Consider the following 22597-nt stretch of genomic DNA (forward strand, 5'->3'; position numbering starts at 1 on the left):
AAAGCAGTGATTGATGTGTAACAGTTCAGAGAAGTCAAGATTAAGCCCTGTCAAGTTTACAACTGAGCAAGGGTGGGGAGGCTGATGGATAGTATACCCTCATCTTGTCAGGTTGAATAGTGTAGCTAGGTAACAAACTAATGTCACTAGGTAACAGACTAATGTTACTGACATCTGCTTCTTCATATTCATAAGGTTATGCTTCAGCCATATATGCTGCCAGATTTTCAAATTTCAACTTTTTGACACTGGTCTTTCTGTATTTGGCATTACGGATTTCACAGTGCTCTCATCAAAATACTGTGCATAGAATAAAAAAGCCCATTAGCTAACCTGTCTCCTGTTATGTGTGTTTAATGCTCTCTCTCTTTCAGCTTTTCCCAGTTAGGGGACGCCACAGTGGATCATCTTGTCTGCTCATGATTGGCAGTAGAGTTTTTACGGTGTCGAGTTGCCTGCCCGACGCCCAACCTTCCACAGAAGGCACATACATGCACGCACTCATGCCTAGGGCCAATTTTAGCGTGTCCAATCCACTTGCAGCATGTCTTTGTTTAATGCTCTGTATATTAATTTTATTCCATGTAACAGTGTTTCTTGTGTATAGTGTACTGTTTTTTTTTTTGTAATTTGCTGTCTGTAGCTCCATTTGCCTTGTGGTTAGTCTTAGCTTAAAATGGATCAGTTTGGACTGATGTACCTGTAAAGTTAACAGACACTATTTAAATAATTAAGTAAATCTAGATCAAGGCAGAGCTCCATTGAGGATGAAATGCATATGCTTTCAGAAAGTGATAGAAATCCTGCACCCATTAAACAAGTTCCTTAATTTAATGCATTGCAGCTCTAAATTGTGAGTACTATTTAGATGTGTCATATGATCCTAGATTATGGAGCAGGGAGGGTGTAATGGTGAAGGTTTTATCTCATAGGTACAATATACTAGGTTTGATTCTGAGCACTGAGCATGGCAAGACTTTAAAAGGCGGTAGCACTGCTATTTTACACCCCAAGCCTTCTTGTGTATTTTGCTGGAGTAACTAGTAAAAGATTAAGAGATATAAATGTGCAAGTGTTACTAAACATCGTTTGTATTAAAATATATGCTTGAGAGTGAGGGACCATTTATAAAGGAGACCAGTCAATGCAAATATTAAATAACTTTTTACGTTAGAGAAATAAATTAATAAATTATATCTTCAGAGGGAATCCAAGGTCCTAGCATTCAAGGATTCCTACTGGTGACATACTTGTGTTATCTTGTGAATTTTTACTGTAACGGTAGAGGTTGCTTTGCAAACTTTGAATATATAAAGGTTTTGTTGTTAAGATACCTTGCTGTCATGTGACAGGCTGTCATAAGGCTGCTGAATAAGTGCATCTGATTTATGAAAAGTAAGTGATTTAAAGTGTCAGTGCCCTTTATTAGATAAACCAAACTGTCCTGGCTAGTTTACCTTTCTCATTTGGTAGTGCTAAGGGATGGTTTTATTATGGGAATTAGTGACCTGGTTATGAATGGGTTGTGAGAGTTTTAGAAAATAAGGATGGTGGTTATCTCTATGCATATATCTAGATCAAGAAAAGTGCAAAGTTTTGAAGGGCATGTTTGAGTGTCTAGAAAGATAACATGTTCAACTTATTATACCTGGAATCAGTCTAGCAAATAGTGCAGAAAATTAATGCTCTGAGCTGTTTCCTGTAGTCAAGGGTGCAGGGTGTGACTGCATTTCTTTCTCTGTTCATTTGACAAGTGTGCAACTCTGAGCAAGTCATATAACCAGACTGTATTCCAGTTTTGCCCCTGAAATGGCACACTGTTCAGAGGGCAGTGTTTAACAAATAAACATAAAATATCACTGGCCAAGTACATTTTGTAGTTCTTGATGGTCTTTGCATTATTCAGAGAAAGTTATTCTAACATTTTATTTGGCTATATGAAGAAATCTACACAGCCTTTCTCGCCCTTTGAATATACCACCATCTAGCTACTGTGCCTATATTTACTCCAACAAAAAAAATAAATAAATAACCTAGAGCCACCACTAAAGACAGCTGAGACCATATCAGTGCATCCATACTGCTGTCACTAGTATTTCATGAGACAAATACAGTGGATATAAAAAGTGTACACACCCCTGTTAAAATGTCAGTTTTTTGTGATATAAAAAAATGAAACTACAATAAATCATTTCAAAATGTTTCCCATGTTTAATGTGACCTATAACCTGTACAATTCAATTGAAAAAGAAACAAATCTGTTAGAGGAAAAATATAAAAAATAAAAAAAACTTACAATAAGCTGTTTGCGTAAGTGTCCTCACCTTTAAACTAATACTTTGTTGAAGCACCTTTTGAATTAATTACAACATTCAGTCTTCTTGGGTAGGAGTCTATCAGCATGGCACATCTTGACTTGGCAATTTTTGCCTACTCTTCCTTGCAAAAGCACTCCAAATCTGTTAGATTGCAAGGGCATCTCTTGTGTACAGCCCTCTTCAGGTCACCTCACAGATTTTCTATTGGATTTAGGTCTGGACTCTAGCTGGGCCATTTCAAAACTTTAATTTTCTTCTGGTGAAGCCATTCTTTTGTTGATTTGGATTTATGCTTGGGGTTATTGTTATGTTGAAAGGTGACATTCCCCATAATCTTCGGCTTTTTAGCAGACACCTAAAGATTTTGGACCAAAAGTGACTGGTATTTGGAACCATTCATAATTCCTTCCACCTTGACTAAAGCCCCAGTTTTAGCTGAAGAAAAGCAGCCCCAAAGCATGATACTGCCACCACCATGTTTCACAGTGGAGATGGTGTTCTTTTGGTGATGTGAAGTGTTGTTTTTGCATCAAATGTACCTTTTGGAATTGTGACCAAAAAGTTCAGCCCTGGTCTCATCAGACCATAACAGATTTTCCCACATGCTTTTGGGAGACTTGATGTATTGTTTTGCAAATTATAGCCGGGCCTAGGTGTTTTTCTATGTAAGACAAGGCTTCTGTCTTGCAACCCTACCCCATAACCCAGGCATATGGAGAATACGGGAGATTGTTGTCACATGTAGTACACAACCAGTACTTGCCAGAAATTCCTGCAGCTCCTTCAGTGTTGCTGTAGATTTCTTGGCAACCTCTCTGATTAGTTTTCATCTTGTCTTTTCATCAATTTTGGAGGGATGTCCAGTTCTTTGCAATGTCACTGTTGTCCCATGTTTTTTCCACTTTTTAATGATTGTCTTCACTCTGTTCCATGGTATATCCAATGCTGTGGAAATTTTTTTGTACCATTCTCCTGATTGATACCTTTCAACAATGAGATCCCTTTGATACTTTATAAGGTCTCTGTGAACCATGGCTTTTGCTGTAGCAGGCAACTGAGTAAATGTTAATAAAATCCTACTAGGACAGCTGAACATCGAGGTTAATCAGAGTCTCTTTAATTGATGTCAGATGTGTACCCAAGAAGACTGAATGGTGTAATTAAATCAAAAGGTGCTTCAACAAAGTATTAGTTTAAGGGTGTGCACACTTGCAACCAGCTTATTGTACATTTTTTATTTTTTTATGTTTCCCCTAACAGATTTGTTTTTCAATTGAATTTTACAGGTTATAGGTCACATTAAAGGTAGAGAAAGTTTTGAAATGATTTATTGTGGTCTCCATACCTCTCAACTGTCCCTGATTTTGACTCAGATTTTAACTCTGTCCCTCTTAATCCCTCCTAAAACTAGTGACTTTTGAAGGAAAGGTGGTGAATTACACTTAATGAATAATGACAATAATTAACAGTTATAAACTTCTTTTACTTCAGAAAATGTGTATTAATTCATATGCTCTGATTCTGTCAATGTTTCAAGTTAATAGCAATAATATTTTAAAAGTGTCCCTGATTGTCCCTGATTTTTTCTTTACTTGTCCCTGATTCTGTTGAAATTTGTCCCCAATTGGTTGAGAGGTCTGGTGGTCTCATTTTTTTATATCACAAAAACCTAGCATTTTAACAGGGGTATGCACACTTTTTATAGCCACTGTATGTCTTGCCAAATCAAAACCTTGCCACCTCACATCATATCTCTTCTACTGGCCTGTAACCCCACTTATGTTTCTTCTTACCACAACTCATTTTCTGAATCTCCAGTTTATAATCCCATTGCAAAGACCATCCTGTAGAGTTTAGATGACCTCAAATCTCAAGTAAGACATAAAACTGCTTTGTGGCTTTTATAAATGTGACTGTCTAAAATAGTGATGTGTGTTTCTGCATGGGTACAGTGTACTTTATAAGTGAAAAAATTAAATGTTGACACACTGAGGAAGGGTTATTCTCGAAAGTTTTATGATTTTGTCACTTTTACTAGAATAAAGTATTTGATACTTAACTTGCTTTTTGCCTGACTCTATATTTCCAGATTTTGGATTTTTACTCTTGTCTTTGGAACTGCTGTTATCCAATTTGGTATATCTGAGTACTGGTCCTGTACTTTGTACAGTATAAAGGGAAAAACGTAAGGAAAGATAATGTACTTGAATAGTAAACATTCACTTAGTCATCAAATGAAGAATGAATTATGCTGTTAGGTGTGAAAATACAAAATGGGGAAACACTGCATACTTACCACCAGGCACAGGCAGCAATAAATATTGCAACTGAAGCAACTATCAGGACTAGACCGATTATCACAGGCAAAATGTTAGCTGGGTTATCTGATTTAGGTGAAGAAAGTCTGTCTTCAAGTTCTAAACAGAAGAAGAAATAATATATGTTAAATTTTATTCTGCTCTGTATATGTCTTATTGAATCATTTATTTTAACATGGCTCATGAAGTATTAGATCACCATGGCAACATTTCATGTTTTGCTTTATATATGTTGATATAATTAGCCATATTTGTAGTAATTCAGAAAACTGAGGAAAGAACAGGAGGGGTAACTTCCAGTAAATATGATTTCAAAGTGATTTGTTTACTATTCCTTATATGTAAGCCTAATTGGCATTTTGTCATAACAGCTGTCTGTTTAATAGTGTAGGTGGGCAGAATTCCTATAAATGCATCTGTCATAGCTTTCCTGCATTCAACAGCAGCTAAAATGCTATTCAGCAGAAATTCTGACATTCATAATCATGTCAAACAAAATTACTAACACAAAATAGGAGGGCCAAACAGATATACAGAATAAACATTAAGATGCATATAGGAAAAACTTATTTCTCATTTGCCTTACTGTATTATTACCTTGTTTTATTAAACATGCACATGGAATCATGGATTACATACTATATTAGTATTTTAGATGAGAATATTTAAACAAGAATAGTAGATAAACAAAATAGTTTGCATTAAAGAATAATAAACTGCTAGAGCTGTTCTTAACCCAGCTACTCCAGCCAAAGATCTATTGGGATACAACTTTTTCACTGGGTGTAGTGATGGGTTTAGAAATTGAAGCTACCAGAAAATAAATACTAGAAACGCTTAATAAAATACAGTTCACATAATATGTAAGTAAATAACGCACATTATATAATATCATATATGCCTCTCCTGAAGCACTATTAATATGTGTAATTCACATGCATATGCAATGACTACAGTTAGGTGACATGATAATAGTTTCAAATGTATTACTTTGAAATACACTTAATCACTACTATTTAAATGGATTCAGACAGGAGGAGTAATTACTCAGAAGCTCCAATTTATGTTTGCTGTATAAAGTAAATCAAAATGGTAACAATCCCAGAGCTGATGCACTGGGTGGGAAGACTGAAGTGGTTGACCAAATTGTGTCTGGAAAAGTGTGATGACTCATACAGAGCAATAAATGACAGAGGGATAAACCACATTCATTGGTGAAGGCATTACGTACCATAGCAAGAAATTTGTAAATGGTAAATGTGTAGAAAAGAACCAATTTATATGTTGAGGTCAAATCTCATGTTTCCTTGAGCCGCAGGTAAAGAGTTAACCAAAAGCACAGCTCATTATCATCTGCCCTACAAAGCTGAGGTACAGACATCTAGCTTCATCATAGAGCTAAACAGTGAAGAAGTGCAGAGTAAAAGCAACCATGCAGTCTTTTACCCAAAATATAGAGAGTATACCAGCTCACTGAAAATACTTCACCTACACACAAAAGCACCCATTACACTAGGAGTTTAGTCAGACAATATACAAAACCATGAAGATACGAATGCACACAGTATTATGCATGAAAATGTGTTTATGTCAGCATTTATCATTAAATACATTTTGGGATAGGATGGCAGAAGATGGCAAAATAATAATGGTGATCCTGTTATTTTGTTAGTAATTGTATTACTAACAGATCATGCCATCTTACAGTGCCTTTAATATTAAAAATATTGCATTACTAAATTAACCAGATGGGTCATATTCTACCAGCCATTTAACTTTAAAATCCCACATAGGCCCAACCACACCAATAGGTTGTCCAGAACAAACAATAGGTTGTCCAGGACATACAACTCATTTGGATGTCATGAAATTGAAACTTCTGCAATGGGGGTTTTGTGGTACAGTGGCCATTAAATGCATGAAAATTCCTGTGTGACATCTTAGAAATGTTGTATGTAATGTTGCATATCCTATGTTAATATGATAAAAACCTGCTAGATGTATATATACTAGAGTAAATACAATATCTGTGCTACTTCATGCAATGGAAAGCTTATTAAGAAAGACACCTGAATAAGAAACCCTTTAAAATGAAGAGTTGAAAGCACAAATCATCAGGACATTTGCCTCATATGAAGATCATCTTAGATGTCTTGGACTGCATCAGTGTACATGCCCATGGTTCTGCCTCAGTGTACATGCCCATGGTTCCTCCTCAGGAGCATGCCATACATATTAATCAAGGTGCGCTACCAAGGGAGATTCTAGTAACATGGATATTGAGTCCATGCAAACAGTAGTATAGAAGAGTGTCCTGTTGTTGTGGTTGTCCAGGGTAAGAATCCCTGTAATGTCCCCTTGCTGGTGTAGTTTTATTTATTTATTAATTATTATTATTTTTTTTTTAATGGTTGTTTGTATAGCGAGACAAAGAGTGCAGCAGTGCCAAGCTGAGCTTACATGTACATAGCTGACAACTGCCAGACATCTAAAAATAGAAGTTGGATGCAATTCATTTTATTTATTTATTTTTTATGCTCGTTTGCGGGGAGCAGTGTGTTGCTCAGCACTGCTAACAAGGTAGCTAAGTATTATATGTGTAGGAATAGGGGATTTCTCACTATCCAAGTAGCTAAATAGGTTGAGTCATAGCCTGCAGTTTAGTAGGTCCTAGGTTTGAATCTTGACGAGTCATACCTTTTTACATTTATTGCTGAGAAAACATGTGAGGTGACCTAAAGGGCAGTTTAATTAAAAAATATAATTGTTACATCTGGTTAAGCTGTGCAATGCTAAGCAGTGCTTAAACATGCTCACCGGCTATCCCTGTTTGCACATTGCTAAGCTCTGCTAAAATGTGGAACAGCTGCATGATGCTAAGCAGTGCTCAAACATGGTCAATGGCTATTGTGTGTTGCTAGGCACCACTAAAACACAGTTTATTGAGTTTCTGTGATGCTAAGTTTGTGTGATGCTAAGCAATGAGGCACTTTTTTGAAAGTTACACTATGACATGTAAAGGCGGGAAACTAGCCTATATTAAGGCCGATATGCAGAAATTCACAGCATTCATTGGAGTTCTACTACACTGTACATATGCCAGGTGGTGTTGGTGAGGGAGCACTCTTTCTGGTGCAGAGGTGGAGTGTGCAGGAGTCCAGAGTGTTTGTTGGACTTCTGGTCCATGATCATGGACCCCTCCTTCTGCAGGGTGAGTACTAGGGCTTAGAATGTAAGTCTGGGACATGGGATCAGGTGGCTAGGAACCTTACCAGTGCTATTAGTATACCCCGCACTGGTGAGCAGTGTCATCACCACTACAATGACCTGAAGTGGAGAAAGAGGGGAATATTGGATACCTGGGTCCAAGAAGCTTGGGGTGGGCAGGCCCCACAGATATGTAAGTATCCTTCCCAGTGATTTATAAGTATACAAATGAATATGTGCAAAACTGGTATGCATAATGGTTTGCTTCTCTCCCAACAGATCCAGCGGAATGAGCTCACAATTTACAGGCTCATGCTGGGCACCTGGCCAGGATGCACTGTCAGTGTGGTAAGAGTGGTTAATTTTTGATAACTGTTGTGCAATAAAGAATAAACATACCGATAAGAGTAAACAATAAGGTTTAATGCAGGATTGTGTTTGGATAACTGCTGTCTAAAATCAAGTGAACTAGGTCTACATTCACTACATGCATGTTCAAATGTGACTGTTGCCAACTGTAAAAAGAAAGTAATAAAGTATGCAAAAGTAATTGCTTGATAAATAAATTACATATCCCACAGTATGGTTCAGGGCTGTCTTCAGTCCACTTTCAGGGAAATTATGCCTTGATAACTGCTTGAACTAGGTCTGTGTTTGAATCTGACTGCTGCCAACTGTAAAAATACATTTAATAAAATAGGCAAAAGTAATTGCCTGAAGAATGAATTGCACAACTCACATTATGGTTCAGGGCTCTCTTCAGCCTTCTTTCAGTCAAATAATACACTCTAGTTCTCCAATACAGGAACAAAGTATATGGGTAGGGTAGCCCATATTCTAGGAAGATATCACTCTTATGCAGCCAAGTAGGCCATGAGTGGTTGTGTAGTCTACTTAATGTACACAAACATACCTCTCAACTGTCACAATCTTTCATAATGTAATAACAATAGCCCAAGGTGTGTGGTCCTTGATTAGCAGATAAATTTTTACCTGGACTGAAATGTATTTGCAAATCAATTTACAGAACACATTGTTAGTAATGTATGAGTATAATATGTGAAACAGTTCTGTGTAAATGTGTACATGCATTTGTTGGTGCTTGGCCCATACTGTCTCATGCTAATAGCTTGAGAGGTTTGTACATACAATATCATCTATAGAAGAATTGCAATCACTGTACTCAACTGACACTGCACACCTGTAGAAGTGTGCATTAGTATTCTGCGTATAGTAATATCATCTGCAAAATCACTAATGGTATGTTTTTCTCATCCCCACTACCCCTTATCTTCTTTAATTTATTAATGTTATTTATTATTATGATTTAATATTAATATATTCTGTTAAACTAACTCTTATGTTTGCCTTATGTGTTAATTCACACTGGTTTTCTGTTAGCATACTTACTGTTATGTTATTTATTGTTCTGTTCCACAGAATATACCATAATATGTATTTGGATTAATCAATATTATGTTCCATTATGTTAATACTAACATTGGTTTGCTTATTACTAATCTTAACTGATGTTTATAACTAATCTACTACAGCACATCAAGGTAGGCTGGTTTTGGATGATCCCCCTACCTTGGAACCTCTGGCTGTCACACCAGTGCCCAGTACATCTGGGGCATAGCCTGGTAGTGTCCCCTCTGCCACCCCTCCACTACCTGTGGTGTTGGGTAGTTCTGACCCGCAGGCTGGGGCTGGGCCCCCCTCTGGGAGCAGTGGTGGAGGGGGTGACTACTTCACCAGGTTTGGTGCACAGGACATTGTTCCAAACTTTTGAACATTACCTGCACCAGATGGAGGGCATGCTGGCCACCCTGGTAGGGCAGCCTCACTCTGGACCCCAGTCCCCACCACTGCCACCACCGGGGCAGTGATGGAGCACTGCCGACAGTCCCATGGGTTGGGACTTGAGTCACATTGTTACCTTGTGGAGGCATGCGAGCCTGTAATTCCACAACACCCTCCCCATCCAAGGTGTTAACTCCATCTTGCATGACATACAAACCCTGTCTGCTGTCTTGTCTGTCTTCAAAAGCTTCCTCACCTTCAAAACTTACCTCCCTCACACTTACCTAGGTCTCTTTCTCAACATTCCACTCTCACATTAAAAAAATTGGGTGTCTGCCCCAAAATAAAATATATCATCCCATACATAGCTCTCCATTTCACACACATATCCACTGGACACATGTAATCTGATCCAATTGGCTTGACAATGCAGTTATGTTGTTGTCACCCCTCTGTCTGGGGGTGACAGTCCAAATTCAACTACACGTTCTGATAAAGTGCACAGTTGTTGCTATGGTTCTTTCCTTCACCCTTCCTGCATATACTACCTGCCTTTCACTATGCCCTTCTCCCTGCTTGCACCCCATTTCACCACCATCTTATCTCCCCATTTGTCTTTTATTTAAAGATTTTTTGCATGACATGGAGCAGAGCACAGTGATGCTTAGCTATGCTAAATGGAGCTGTATTGATATATGTGTTTGAAATGATAATAAAGACATGCAAAATATACATCTGTACCCCATTTTGAACCCCAAACCATCCCACCTGGAGATTAGCGCATTAACCTGCCACACCACACAGCTGTTAAAACAGGTAGTTTAGGCAAACATATTAATTGCAAGTTACCATAGTTAAGTGCATTTAAGCACAGCTGTGCATCGTGCTGTGTCCCACAAACTTGCTTAAAGCATATTGGAAAAACTGGGAGTTGTATTAGGGGTCTGGTACAGGACTACATTACTAGAAAGCCACACAAAGAATAATGAATGTAAGTGAGGTGTATAATAGCAGGTAAATGTGCACTTTGTTCAGCAGTAATACACCCACTAAAATAGTAATGGCAAAATACATGTTCAACTGGGACTCTGGTGGAGAAATACATCCCTATAAAGCTAGGCACATATTACTGGCTATAACAGAGGTATGTCACAGCCTCTTTGTGTGCATTTATATCTTGACAAATACGCATGCTGTAACAGTGACTCAGTAGCTCCGTCTGCTAAATGCTTAGCCCACAGCAACTTTTGCCACACATGCTCCTGTGATCAAATTCAGTGGTGTATACCATTTAAATTACATTATTGTGAAGCCATAAATGAATGACTGGGTTATCCACTCTTTATCCACAACATGCACTTCAAATGCAATGTCTTCTTTTCAATGATGGAAATCAAAGGGCTGCAGATAGGAACACAGAAGACATATTCCTAAAGCAACGGTATAAAGTGCATGAAGTGTCACGTCATGCATTAATATGCATTCAGAGAAGATTTGTAGTTTAGGTAAAGCAAATACGGCCCAATAATATCAGAGTGCAGCACACAATTGTTTCATAATTATATTGCAGATCAGAACAGCTGCACAACTAACATACACATATGGAGTTCTTGCTAGTAGCAAGGACTGCCAGAACACATATTCCAAATGACTACTATAATATTACACATGGGCTGGCACTTGCCAACATGGTACACATACTGGTATATGTACCCTGTATGTTGCTCAAGGACACAACAAACATGTTGCCTACTACTCAGTTAATGATACTGTTGGCTAACATACTTACTTTAAACACATGCAGTGGCATAGGTGCCCTCCATCTGGCTCTGCCTCTACTACAAGGCTGCCACAGCTCCCACACTTAATCTTATAGCTTGATGTCCTCTAAAGTGTTCACACTCTCTACTTATGCATATTGCCTGCAACATCAACTGCAGCCTGGGGAACACACATCTGTATGTAAAAAGTAGATGTACTCTCTGCATTGACATAGTATTTGGACCCCAGTAATTTCCAGTACAACATATCAGAAAGGGCTTCTAATCTGCATGAATGCCTTATATCTTCTCCAGTGATTGCATGTCATTGGCTGGTTACACAGCAAGCCATCTGTGTTGGCTGCAATTAGCAGTTCAGAATCACAGATTTGTTAAAAGCCAATCACCTGGTAATGCACTCACTCGAGGCACTCCTTAAAATGGAGAACATTGACATCTATGCAGTGACAGAGACCTGGTTCAAGTCTCCAGAGAACACTCCTGCATTACCAGGCTACAATTCATACCACACCTTTCGGCCACCTAACCTGGACCAAAACACTAAAGGCGGAGGCATGTCCATATTCATTAAGGATATCCACACCTCCAGGCTAGTTGCTCAGCATAATGTATCTGAGATTATCCAAGTGCAACTAACTCTGGGCAAGACAGCAGTCCAAATTGTAGCTTGCTACAGCTCCCCCACCATGCCACAGGATTCCTACTCCTCATTTCTTGATACACTGGAAAATATTAGGGTAGAGCCTAACACCCTAATAATGGGTGATTTCAAATACCCCACCATTAAGTGGGAAAACTACTCATGTACCAACTCTTTTGCTCAACATTTTCTGGAATTCATAAATTCCAATGCCTCGGATCAACTTATCCACACCCCTACCAGGGGCAGCAATATCCTAGACCTGGTCATTACCAACAAGGGTGACCAGTGTTCCACATCAGAGGTCAGTTCCTTGTTTGTTACATCTGACCACAAGCTAATCACCATAGGCATCTACATCGCACCCCCACCCCCCATTAGGAAACAACTGTAAAAAATGTCTCCAAAGCCAACTTCATCCTTCTTAAAACAGAAGTGGCAAACTTCACAACACCCATGCTGATGGACAATAGAGGTACGACTGCTGAATCCCACACAAATGCATTTTATGAGCACTTACACGAGTGCATGGATCATGCTATCCCTAACAGAACCAAGATGCTGTCCTCCAAAAAAAGGAAGCAAATCTGATGGTCCCCTGCCATAAACAAACTCTACAACAAAAGAAAAAAACTGCTGCAAAAAAAGAGTAAAATCCCATGATTGGAGGAACTCCCTGGTCAGCCTCAGTAAGAAGCTGAGATCTCTCACAAAATCCTGCAAAGCTAGTTACGAAAACAACATCGCCATTGTTTCTAAAGACAACCACAAAGCATTCTATAGCTATGTCAAGAATCTCAATGGCAACACTCAGATCTGCTCTGAGTTACAGCACAATGGCACTAAATAAACAGAACCAACTGCTATTTCTAACATCCTGGCAGATAGGTTCAGTGCTAACTTTACCCCCCCCCCAAAGGGCCCATCTCTACACCGGAAGATTGCAAAGTTCCTGTAATCATGGCTGGACAGGTAAAACCCACACTCTCCAAAGCCAAGAACACTGCATCCCTGGGACCTGACAACATCACAGGCTGCATTCTACATGAACTACAGAACAAACTGGCACCCCGCCTAAGTACCATGTTCAATCATAGCCTCACCTCAGGCTTTGTGCCCACTGAATGGTGCACAGTGATGGTTATCCCACTCTACAAAGGGGGGGGGGGAAATCCACCACGGACCCCGGGAACTACTGCCCCATTAGCCTGATGAGCCTGGTCCTCAAGGCCATGGAACGTGTCATCATGGAACTTATAAACAAAGACACTGGTAACCTCCAAACTCCGGACCCCACCCAGTTCTGGTTTGTAAAAGGCAGATCATGTCTCCAAAACCTGATAGACTTCTTTGCATCAGTCACCAACGCCATAGATGAGTGTAAGGTGGTTCACAGCGTATCTAGATCTCACCAAAGCTTTCAACACCATCCCCCACTCTGGAATTATAGGCAAACTCACTAAACTAGGTATAAATCCCTATGTCACAAGACGGGTTGCCAGTTGGCTTACTGAAAGAACCCACACTGTGAAAGTAGCAGACTCCAAATCCAACTTCAGACCAGTGACAAGTGGAGTACCATAAGGTTCAGTCCTGGGTCTTCTCCTGTATGGTATCTACTTCTCTGAAGTACAGGCTAACACAGAAGGTCTTTGGCTTACAAAGTTTGCAGATGACTGCAAACTAGGAGCCATAATCGAAACTTCTAACAATGTGGACATCCTACAAAAGGGCCTCACTGAGACAGATGCCTGGTGTCAAAGCTGTGGCCTCAAGCTCAATGCCAAAAAGTGCATTGTCACCCCTTTTGGTAAAAACTCTATACTCATGAACTACCACATAGGCGATAGTCTACTTAACACCAAACGTGTGATAAGAGACCTTGGGACACAGTTGGACAGTAGTCTCTCCTTTAATAATCACATCACCACAGTAGTCAGGAAATCCTTCTATGCGGCACACCTCATCACAAAAGGTTTCTCATCCAGGAAAAAATAGGTATGTACCTCACAAGACATCTACAGCAACTGGAAAGGCCACAGAAGTACCTCACAAAGAGGATTACCAGCCAAAAACAATATGACCTATACAGACCGTCTCAAAAAACTCCAGCTTTATTCCATCGCATATCGCCTGCTCAGAGGTGATCTCTGCCTAACATACAAAGCTATGTCAAACCCAGAGCTGCTGGACATGCTCCACTTAAGGAAATCCCAATCCCTCTGAGCTACACACTCTAGGGACCTAAACCTTGTCACCACAATAAACAGAACATGCTGGAGGGATAGATTCCTGTCCCAGAGACTTCCTATACTCTGGAACAAACTACCTATCTATATCAAACAAAGCTCCTCATTAGCACTCTTCAAGAAAAATCTTGATGAGTGGATGGGAAATAGGAAATTCACCCCAGGGATCATTGTGGCTCTGCTCAACAGGGGTACAGGAAAATAATTTTCTTGAGTGGCGAAAGCTAGGGTACCTTTTTGGCTAGGCTTATATAGGCCCTAGGGCCAATAGCCTAGTACATACCTATGAAGCTATAATAAGAACCATGTTAAAAAGGCAATCAGCTAGCTAGGGGAATCATTCTGTATGAGACATTTTCCAACCAGAAAACACATTGCCAAACATTTATATATATGCATACATCAACAGAGGAGTATTGCACTCCATCAAGTATGCAACCTTTTTGTTTAGAGCATGATGCATATGTTTGGATATACTTAGGGGGAATGGGGTTTACAGTTTTAAGCCTTTCTTAGAACTGTAATGAGGACATGTCATTGATCTCTGAATTTGTTAAACCTACAGAGAATGTGCAGTAGATCAAGGCTGGAATGTTGTTTGTCAATGGGGCACACTGGTTTTGTGAGACTGTCCCTTTATAATGGTTGTAATAGCACATTTCTATTTCTTTAGGACTGTTGTTCTGACATATTATCAGAGGGGGTTAGCTCCTAGGGGCCACACTACAATGGACTTCTGTGTTGGGGAATAGTTGACTACTGCTAGTATCTTAGTTGCATCCACAACCTTAGTATGGTTGCACACTGGGTAATATGACATGTGGGATCAAGCAGTGGATACTACCAGTCATTCTGTTCCTACTGTATCTCTACATAGTGTAGTCCCCCATATGTGATCTTGACATATGTTCCCATCTTCAGAAAACATGTACAGTATGCCCAAAGGTGTGCACATTTTACAGAGGTGAAGAGCAGCATCATCTTAGAGGACATCCAATACTATCACCAGATCCTACTGTCCAGGGGGAGGCAAAACAGAGACCAGCGGGCAGCATTGTGGGCTGACCTTGTCCAGGATGTTAATGCAATATGGCACCAGAGCAGGATATATGAGCAGGTCCAACACTGGGCAACTGATATGATCAATGCTGCATGGAGAAGGGCAGCAGATGTGGCCAGGGATCGTGCTGTCACTGGTGGAGGTCCTGCAGTGCAAAAACTACTCACAGCCACTGAGGAATTCCTGGTGATCCTTGGAACACACACCAGCTCCCAGGCATCCATCACAGCATACATCGTGGATGTGGGTACCACAGTTTCCACCCCAGAGGAGCATCCAGGTAGGCTTAGTGTGCCCAGCATTGGAATACTGTAACATGCAGTGCGCCAGGGTGTACATAGTTTGATGTGGGTGTCAGTTTTTTGTCTTTTGTGGGTGGAAGGTGTTTAAGTGCAGTTTGAATGTCACGCTCAGATTCAGAACAACATTACAATTAACAAAGTAGTTACTGTAAATTTTAGATATATTGCTGTATTAATCTGTTACAGTGCAACATGTGGTGGTGTTTACAGTACTTTCCCTAAAATGTTCACAGGTCCATCAGGAATCGGACAAGGTCATGCTCCTGCTCCTGGTAAGCACAACACTGTTTTGTTACAGATGTAGATTTACTACAACGTATTCCCTAAAGTGCCATCAGGCCTGCTGGCTGGATTGATGCACTGTCGGCATGATTGCCAGTTGCACAGATATTGTCTCACTGTACACACATTAGGGTCAGATGTATGCCTTGTAGGTGTGACCACATTGATATATGAGACAGTATTGTCAGGACATTACAGACTGCCATATGTGTCAACTGTGCAGAGTTTGAACTAATGTCAACAGTGTACCTCATTGTTTCTATAGAGATTCTTGTTTAATGAGCTATTAATTGCAAGTAACTACAGATGTTTTTTTACAAAATGATGCTCGCATGTTCTACTATATCAGGTTGGGGGTTAGACAGGTCTGTAATAGTGACAGAAGTGTATACAGCTTAACATATATAGGTTCATAGGTGTGTACTAGGCTAATGGCCCTGGAGCCTTTACAAGCCTAGCCCATAGAAATGCCCTGGCATCGTGCCGCCCAATGTTAGTTCCCAGTGCCTCTATCAAGTAGAGCCACTGTTGTGATCCCAGAGTGAACTTTCTATTTCCCATGCACTCATCAAGATTTCTCTTGAAGAGGGTCAGTGAGGTGTTCTACTTGACATGTATGGGAGGTGTATTCCAGAGCATGGGCAGTCTCTGGGTTATGAACCTGTCCCGCCAACATGTTCTCTTGATTGTGGTAATGAGGTTGAGGTCATTGGAGCATGTGGTGTGGAGGGATTGGGATTTCTTTAGATGTAGCATTTCTAGCAGAGCTGGGTCAGATATGACTTTGTAAGTCAAGCAGAGATCATCTCCTAGTAGACGATATGAGACAGAGAATACCTGGAGTTTTTTTTTTTAGTCTGTCCATGTAGGACATGTGTTTAAGGCCTAGGATACTCTTTGTGATGTACTTTTGTGGCCTTTCCAGCTGTTGCATGTGTCTAATGAGGTACATGCCAAATGGGGCAATATACTCGATGATTGGCCTATTGAGGGAAGAGTAGAGTGAGATGAGGACCTCTTTCTTCCTGGATGCAAAACCCTTGGTAATGCGATATGCCACATAGAAGGACTTTCTGACCACAGATGTGGTGCCAGTTCACTTTGTAGTTCATGTAGAACATATCCAGGGATATTGCTGGGTCCCATGAAAGCTGTATTCTTGACCTTGGACAATGCAGCTTTAACCTGTGATGCATAATGCTGGGTGATTGGCCCTTTGGGGGGAGGGGTAAAGTTGGCACTGAATCTATTGGTCAGTATGTTGGCCATATCTGTTGTTTCAGTATAGGAGGTACCATTGTGCAGTAACTCAGAGCAAACCTGGGTATTGCTGTGGAGATTCTTGATATAACTATAGAAGGCTTTGTGGTTGTTTTTAATGACTGCCACAATTCTATCTTCATAGCTGGCTTTAGAGGTTTTGATAAGGGATCTCAACTTTTTGTTGAGGCAAATAAGGGATATTTTCCATTTCTGGGACTTCACTTTTTTCTGCAGCATTTTCTTCCTTCTGTTGTAGAGTTTATTAATAGCAGGGAACCACCAGATTGACTTCCTTTTTTTGGTGGAGAGCGTCTTGGTTTTGTTGGGCATGGCTAGTTCCATGCATTTATATACATGTTCATACAGTGCATTGGTGTATGATTCACCAGACATGCATCTATTTTCCATTAGCATGGGTGCAGTGAAGTTATCCACCTCTGTTTTTAGGAGCTGAAAGTCAGCTTTGGAGAAGTTTTTCATGGTGGTTACCTTTGTGGGGGGTGTGGGTGAGATGTGGATTTCCATGGTGATTAGTTTGTGGTTGGATCTAACCAGGGAGGAATTGACTATTGGTGTAGAGCAACAGTTGCCCATGTTAGTAATAACCAGGTCAAGGATGTTATTTCTTCTAGTGAGGGTAAGAATGAGCTGGTCCAGGGCATTGGAATTGATGAATTCCAGGAAACGTTGGGCCAGTGTATTGGTGCATGAGTAGTTTTCCTAGTTGATGGAGAGTAGTTGAAGTCACCTAGTATGAGAGTGTTGGGTTGGACCCTAATAGTTTCCAGGTGCTTAGGAATGTGGAGTGAGTTTTGGGACATGGTTTGTTGACCTATAGCAGGCTATGACCTGAATTTATTGTTTTACTTTGTTGTTTGGGATATTTTTGCAGTGACCCTAATGATAATGGACCTCATCTGGGTATAACAATCCTATGCTTCTTATGCTTAGTCAAACACTTTGCTTGTGCTGTGCTGACAAGGTCATAACAAGGCTGAAATAGGCATATCCACAGCTAGTGAGGTTTGGCTTTATTGGCATGAAACTGTCCGTTAAAACGACAAAACAAGTCATGGGCATTCAGAATCGCCAATTAGCTGAAACACCTGATGTTCTTAAGGGCCATTTGCATATATCCCATGTGCCTCTGATACAAGAGGTTTTGGAGGTCACTCAGTGGACGTTCTAGCTTTCCTGGAGTTTTCATTTTGTTTTTACTGATTGGTTTTTCAGGGACCTTCTCACTTATTGTTTTAGTATTCTGGTACTACGGAATACAGTAGGATGGCCAACAAATTTAAATAGTTGAAGGGGAGTGATTTCACAAAAATGATAATTTTGTGCTTACACCAGTCAGTAAAAGCAGAGAGGAAATGAGATATATGGTCAAATTAACATAAGGGGCAGGCAACTAGAAAGGCAGTAGTGTTTAAGAACACAACAATAACCAGGTGGGTGGGGGGACTTTCTGTCTGATTCACAAGAGACAGAGCTGTGGTCTCTTTTCAAGTTTTAATATGTGGTCAAAAGCAGAATACAAGTAAAACACAGTGTAAAGAAGACAAATCACAGTATACAAAAATAGAAAAAGACAATAAGTAATACAAAATACAACAAATGAAAAGCAAACTAACATTTCCCTCACAGCAAACTGTCGCAGAGTCTGGGTGACCCTTTCCAGTAAAGCTCTGAAATGTTTTATTTTACCCCTTAAATGAAGGTTTAGTTCCTAGCTCCACCCTCTCAGTTCACAGATGATTAACCTTAACTGGCCTGGTCTAACTTATGTGTGACTCCTTAATCAACCTGTTCTAATTTCTGTCTGACTCACAAAAGACAGAGCTGTGGTCTCTTTTCAAGTTTTAATATGCAGCTAAAAGCAGAATACAAGTAAAATGCAGTGTAAAGAAAACAAATCACAGTATGCAAAATAGAAAAAGGCAATACAAAATACAACAAATAAAAAGCAAACTAACCTTTCCCTCACAGCAAACTGTAGCAGAGTCTGGGTGAGCCTTTCCAGTAGAAGCAACATAGTATTACAGAGTGTAACAGTGCAGGTGTTAATGCACTGATTTTCCCTTTTTTATCACAGGTGACCTGAGAGGTTTGTCCCTCTTCCCTTCACAACCTGGTGTCAGTGTCTCTACAGACTCTGATGATGATTGTGGCCAAAGTGAGGCACAGGTGGGGGTTGCAGGGGCTGAATCTGTTCCAGAGGTTTACATCCATATTCTGCCCTCATTGTCACCATACACAGTTAGTATGCCCATACATACCCAATCCCCAGAGGCCACAGATGTTGGACAGTCAGAGAGTGGGGACATTGAATAGGAAAGTGTGGCAACTATCATTGCAGTGACTGTCAATACTGGCCATAGCCAATGAGCTGGTGAGCTTCCACAAAGGTGGATTGATAGGAGTGCTTCTAGAAGGACTGCTGTCTGTCCATGACCTGTTGCAGGTATCTCATCACGGGTCACTCACTGTATGTTTTGGTCCATCATGGAGGCACAGGCACATTCCAAAAGGACCACCAGACAAATGCTCAGGATTATGGATGCAGCACAGTCTTACATCTGTGACTGCCTCTACCACATTGCTGATACCCTGGATTGGTTCACTGATGCAGAGGACAGACATTCATCTGAGAGAGATCACAGACTGTCTTGGAACACACATTGTCTCTGATGGAATGTCTGGTTGGAATTGTGTGCCATACTCATGGATGTAGGTCAGTAACTACATCTGCTGCGAGTCCATGTGGCCATGCACAATCACACTCCCGTAGTGACAGTACATCTTGTGCTCCAGAAGGGAGTGTGCTGTCCACACCAAGGTGTGCCAGGCTGTGGGCTTGTGGTCCTGGGTGGTTCCATAGAGGACAAGATCCCAGCAGACAGCAGTCACCATCAGGTACTAGCATGGCTTCTGACCTTAGGCATGGAGGTGCCAGTGCGATTCCTGGAAGCAACAATTCCCCATATTCGGGGGTGGAGACAGTGAACTGTCAGCTCTACCATGCATGGTTCAAAGTTGTCCAACATACACACATGTAGGGCTAGCACTCTGCTTGACTGTGTACATGCACTCACTTACACACCACTTTCACAATCAGGTCACCTACAGACACACAACACATTTCCATGTCCCATCCAGCCTGCTTCCCTTCCTGACTCACACACATGCCTTCAACCTATTGGGTCAGCCTATGCCTGCTGCATCCCCCTCTCAACACCTTGTGCAAGTAATGATACCTGTGCCACATTGCTGACATCCATGTCATCAATGTATAGAAACGGGGCTATGTGTCTGATGCACAGGGTGACTTTATAAATTGCTATGTATTTGTGTAATACAGTGATGCCTTTGATGTGACACTTGTACTGCTCACTGACAAATACTGTATGCTGACATATATACTGAGTAAATCACATATTTCTGTGCACCTTACATTGTATGATGTTGTAATGGCTGTATACTGACATAATGAAAGGTGTGTCATGGACCAGTTTATGTTTCATTTTCAAGATTCTGTTGCAGACAAGTATGGATACACAGTGGCAATGAACCAATAAACAACACAGCACAGGATGGAATCTCAGCACAGAAGAAAAGTATCTTCACAAAGGTGCATGGCTCCATAGGTTCATATGTGTATAGCATGTTAGCAAGGACAATTGTGTCATTCAGCTTACTCATGCATTCCTAATATCCGGAGAAGTCTGATACCCTTGATAACTGTGTCTGCATTGGTTTCAGGATCTAAGACATCTACAAGCTGTTGTGGTGGAGATGAGCCATTTACAGTTTCTCTGTGTCCATTACAGACATTTGTCCTACACCAATTATGATTGTCTTGTTCTGCATCTCATTGTGTAACTTGCGCATAATGTGTGTTACAGCAGAGGTGTGCTTCAGATGCATGGGGAGCCTACTACATATAGGGTGCAGTGTCTGGGTGTCATATGTGTGTCTCCAGCACATACTATTCATACCACAGTGAAGATGTAGGTGTGTAGAACAGGTAATACAAGTGTTAGTCATGTCTTAGATAAGCAGGAGGTACACAGTGGGATCTTACACCTGTGTATATGGCAGACATACACCTCCCCTACAAAGCATGTAAGAGACAGACAACACATTCACAGCCTTGAATGGTATGCATTAGACATGTTAGCTATACTGTGAAATGGTTTACCATGGAACCTCTGTGGCTCTTATGGTTGTCAGATATGTCTGTGTAGTGACATAGCAAAGGTGCTATTGCATTCAGTGATAGGTGTGTTGAGTGCCAAATGCAGTATAACAATGACAGTCTGGGACATACATGCCATTCTTTCTCTATAGGTTGTACAGAACTGAATGAATCCCCACGTCTTAATGACCAGTGACAGTCAAAAGCTAGATCATTGTCTGTGTCCATAAGTCCCAGAGTAATGTGTCAACTGTGTGTGGTGTGCAGACACTACTATATGTACCAAGAGTGGATGACTTCAAAAAGGATAGTATTGAGCATTCTTCTTATTTACTATTTGTCAGTATCTCTGACAACAACTAATTGTGTATCGCAGACCATCCTGGATAAGAGTTGATTCTTTGTGGGATGCAATGTCATCTCCTAAGTTGCAAGCATCTGCAAATGTAGTCAGTCAGAAGTCACTGACAGTGACCATGATTGCAGAGAAAGGAATGGCTAGAAGGGGTACTCCATGAATGATGCATGAGGGATGTTCACTGCTGATTGACCTCATTGTAGCTGTGGACTACCCAGTGCTATCCTCCTGGGTAATGACTACCACACACTTGGCTATCCACCAGCTGACATACTACAATGTAAATAACCTATGCAGTTTTTCAGCAATGTCTGATGGCCTAATATTGTGAAATGCCTTGTCACACCATGGCATGTGCAGTGAGTCATATTCCCCTCATCCATTGCATAGTTTAACACTCAATGAGGTCTACCAGTTAGGGTAGGCATGATCTGCCGTTGATTCACCAAACTGTGTTTGGTCCAGTTTTTGTAGGTGTACGACATTGTTACTGATCATTTCAATGTAACTCATGTCATAGTTTTAAATGTCAGACCACTGAGTGATCTGGAGACAGTGCTTGGAACTGCATGCTACTTTGTACTCTAGGCAACTAACTATTGCAGGTACTGAGATCATGTTTTTCATGAAAATAGTCATCCAGGATGTCTGTGCCAGTACAGAGCACAGGCAAACAATGGGGGGAAAGGTTATATGTGCACATTGAGAAGGTAAGGTGGGAGGTTTTACACAGGTATTCTGCAGCTGGACAGTACTCAGGCAGTATGTACTGAAAGGACACAATTGCTTGCAAAGAATGTGCAAAGCAGGGGAACCCC

General features: G+C 40.6%; 1 protein-coding gene across 3 annotated transcripts in view; it reads right to left on the reverse strand.

The window, feature by feature from the left end:
* LOC122809220 (hemicentin-1-like) overlaps positions 1-22597 on the reverse strand; it is a 607229-nt gene that overhangs the window by 234456 nt on the left and 350176 nt on the right. For all 3 annotated transcript variants that reach the window (XM_044080533.1, XM_044080535.1, XM_044080534.1), the window contains exon 5: positions 4615-4735. In XM_044080533.1, coding sequence (XP_043936468.1) covers positions 4615-4735 — 121 coding nt within the window. The remainder of the gene's footprint in view (positions 1-4614; positions 4736-22597) is intronic.

This window comes from Protopterus annectens, chromosome 8.part0 (genome assembly GCF_019279795.1).
Source record: "Protopterus annectens isolate FY-2018-M chromosome 8.part0, PAN1.0, whole genome shotgun sequence".
NCBI lineage: Eukaryota > Metazoa > Chordata > Ceratodontiformes > Protopteridae > Protopterus > Protopterus annectens.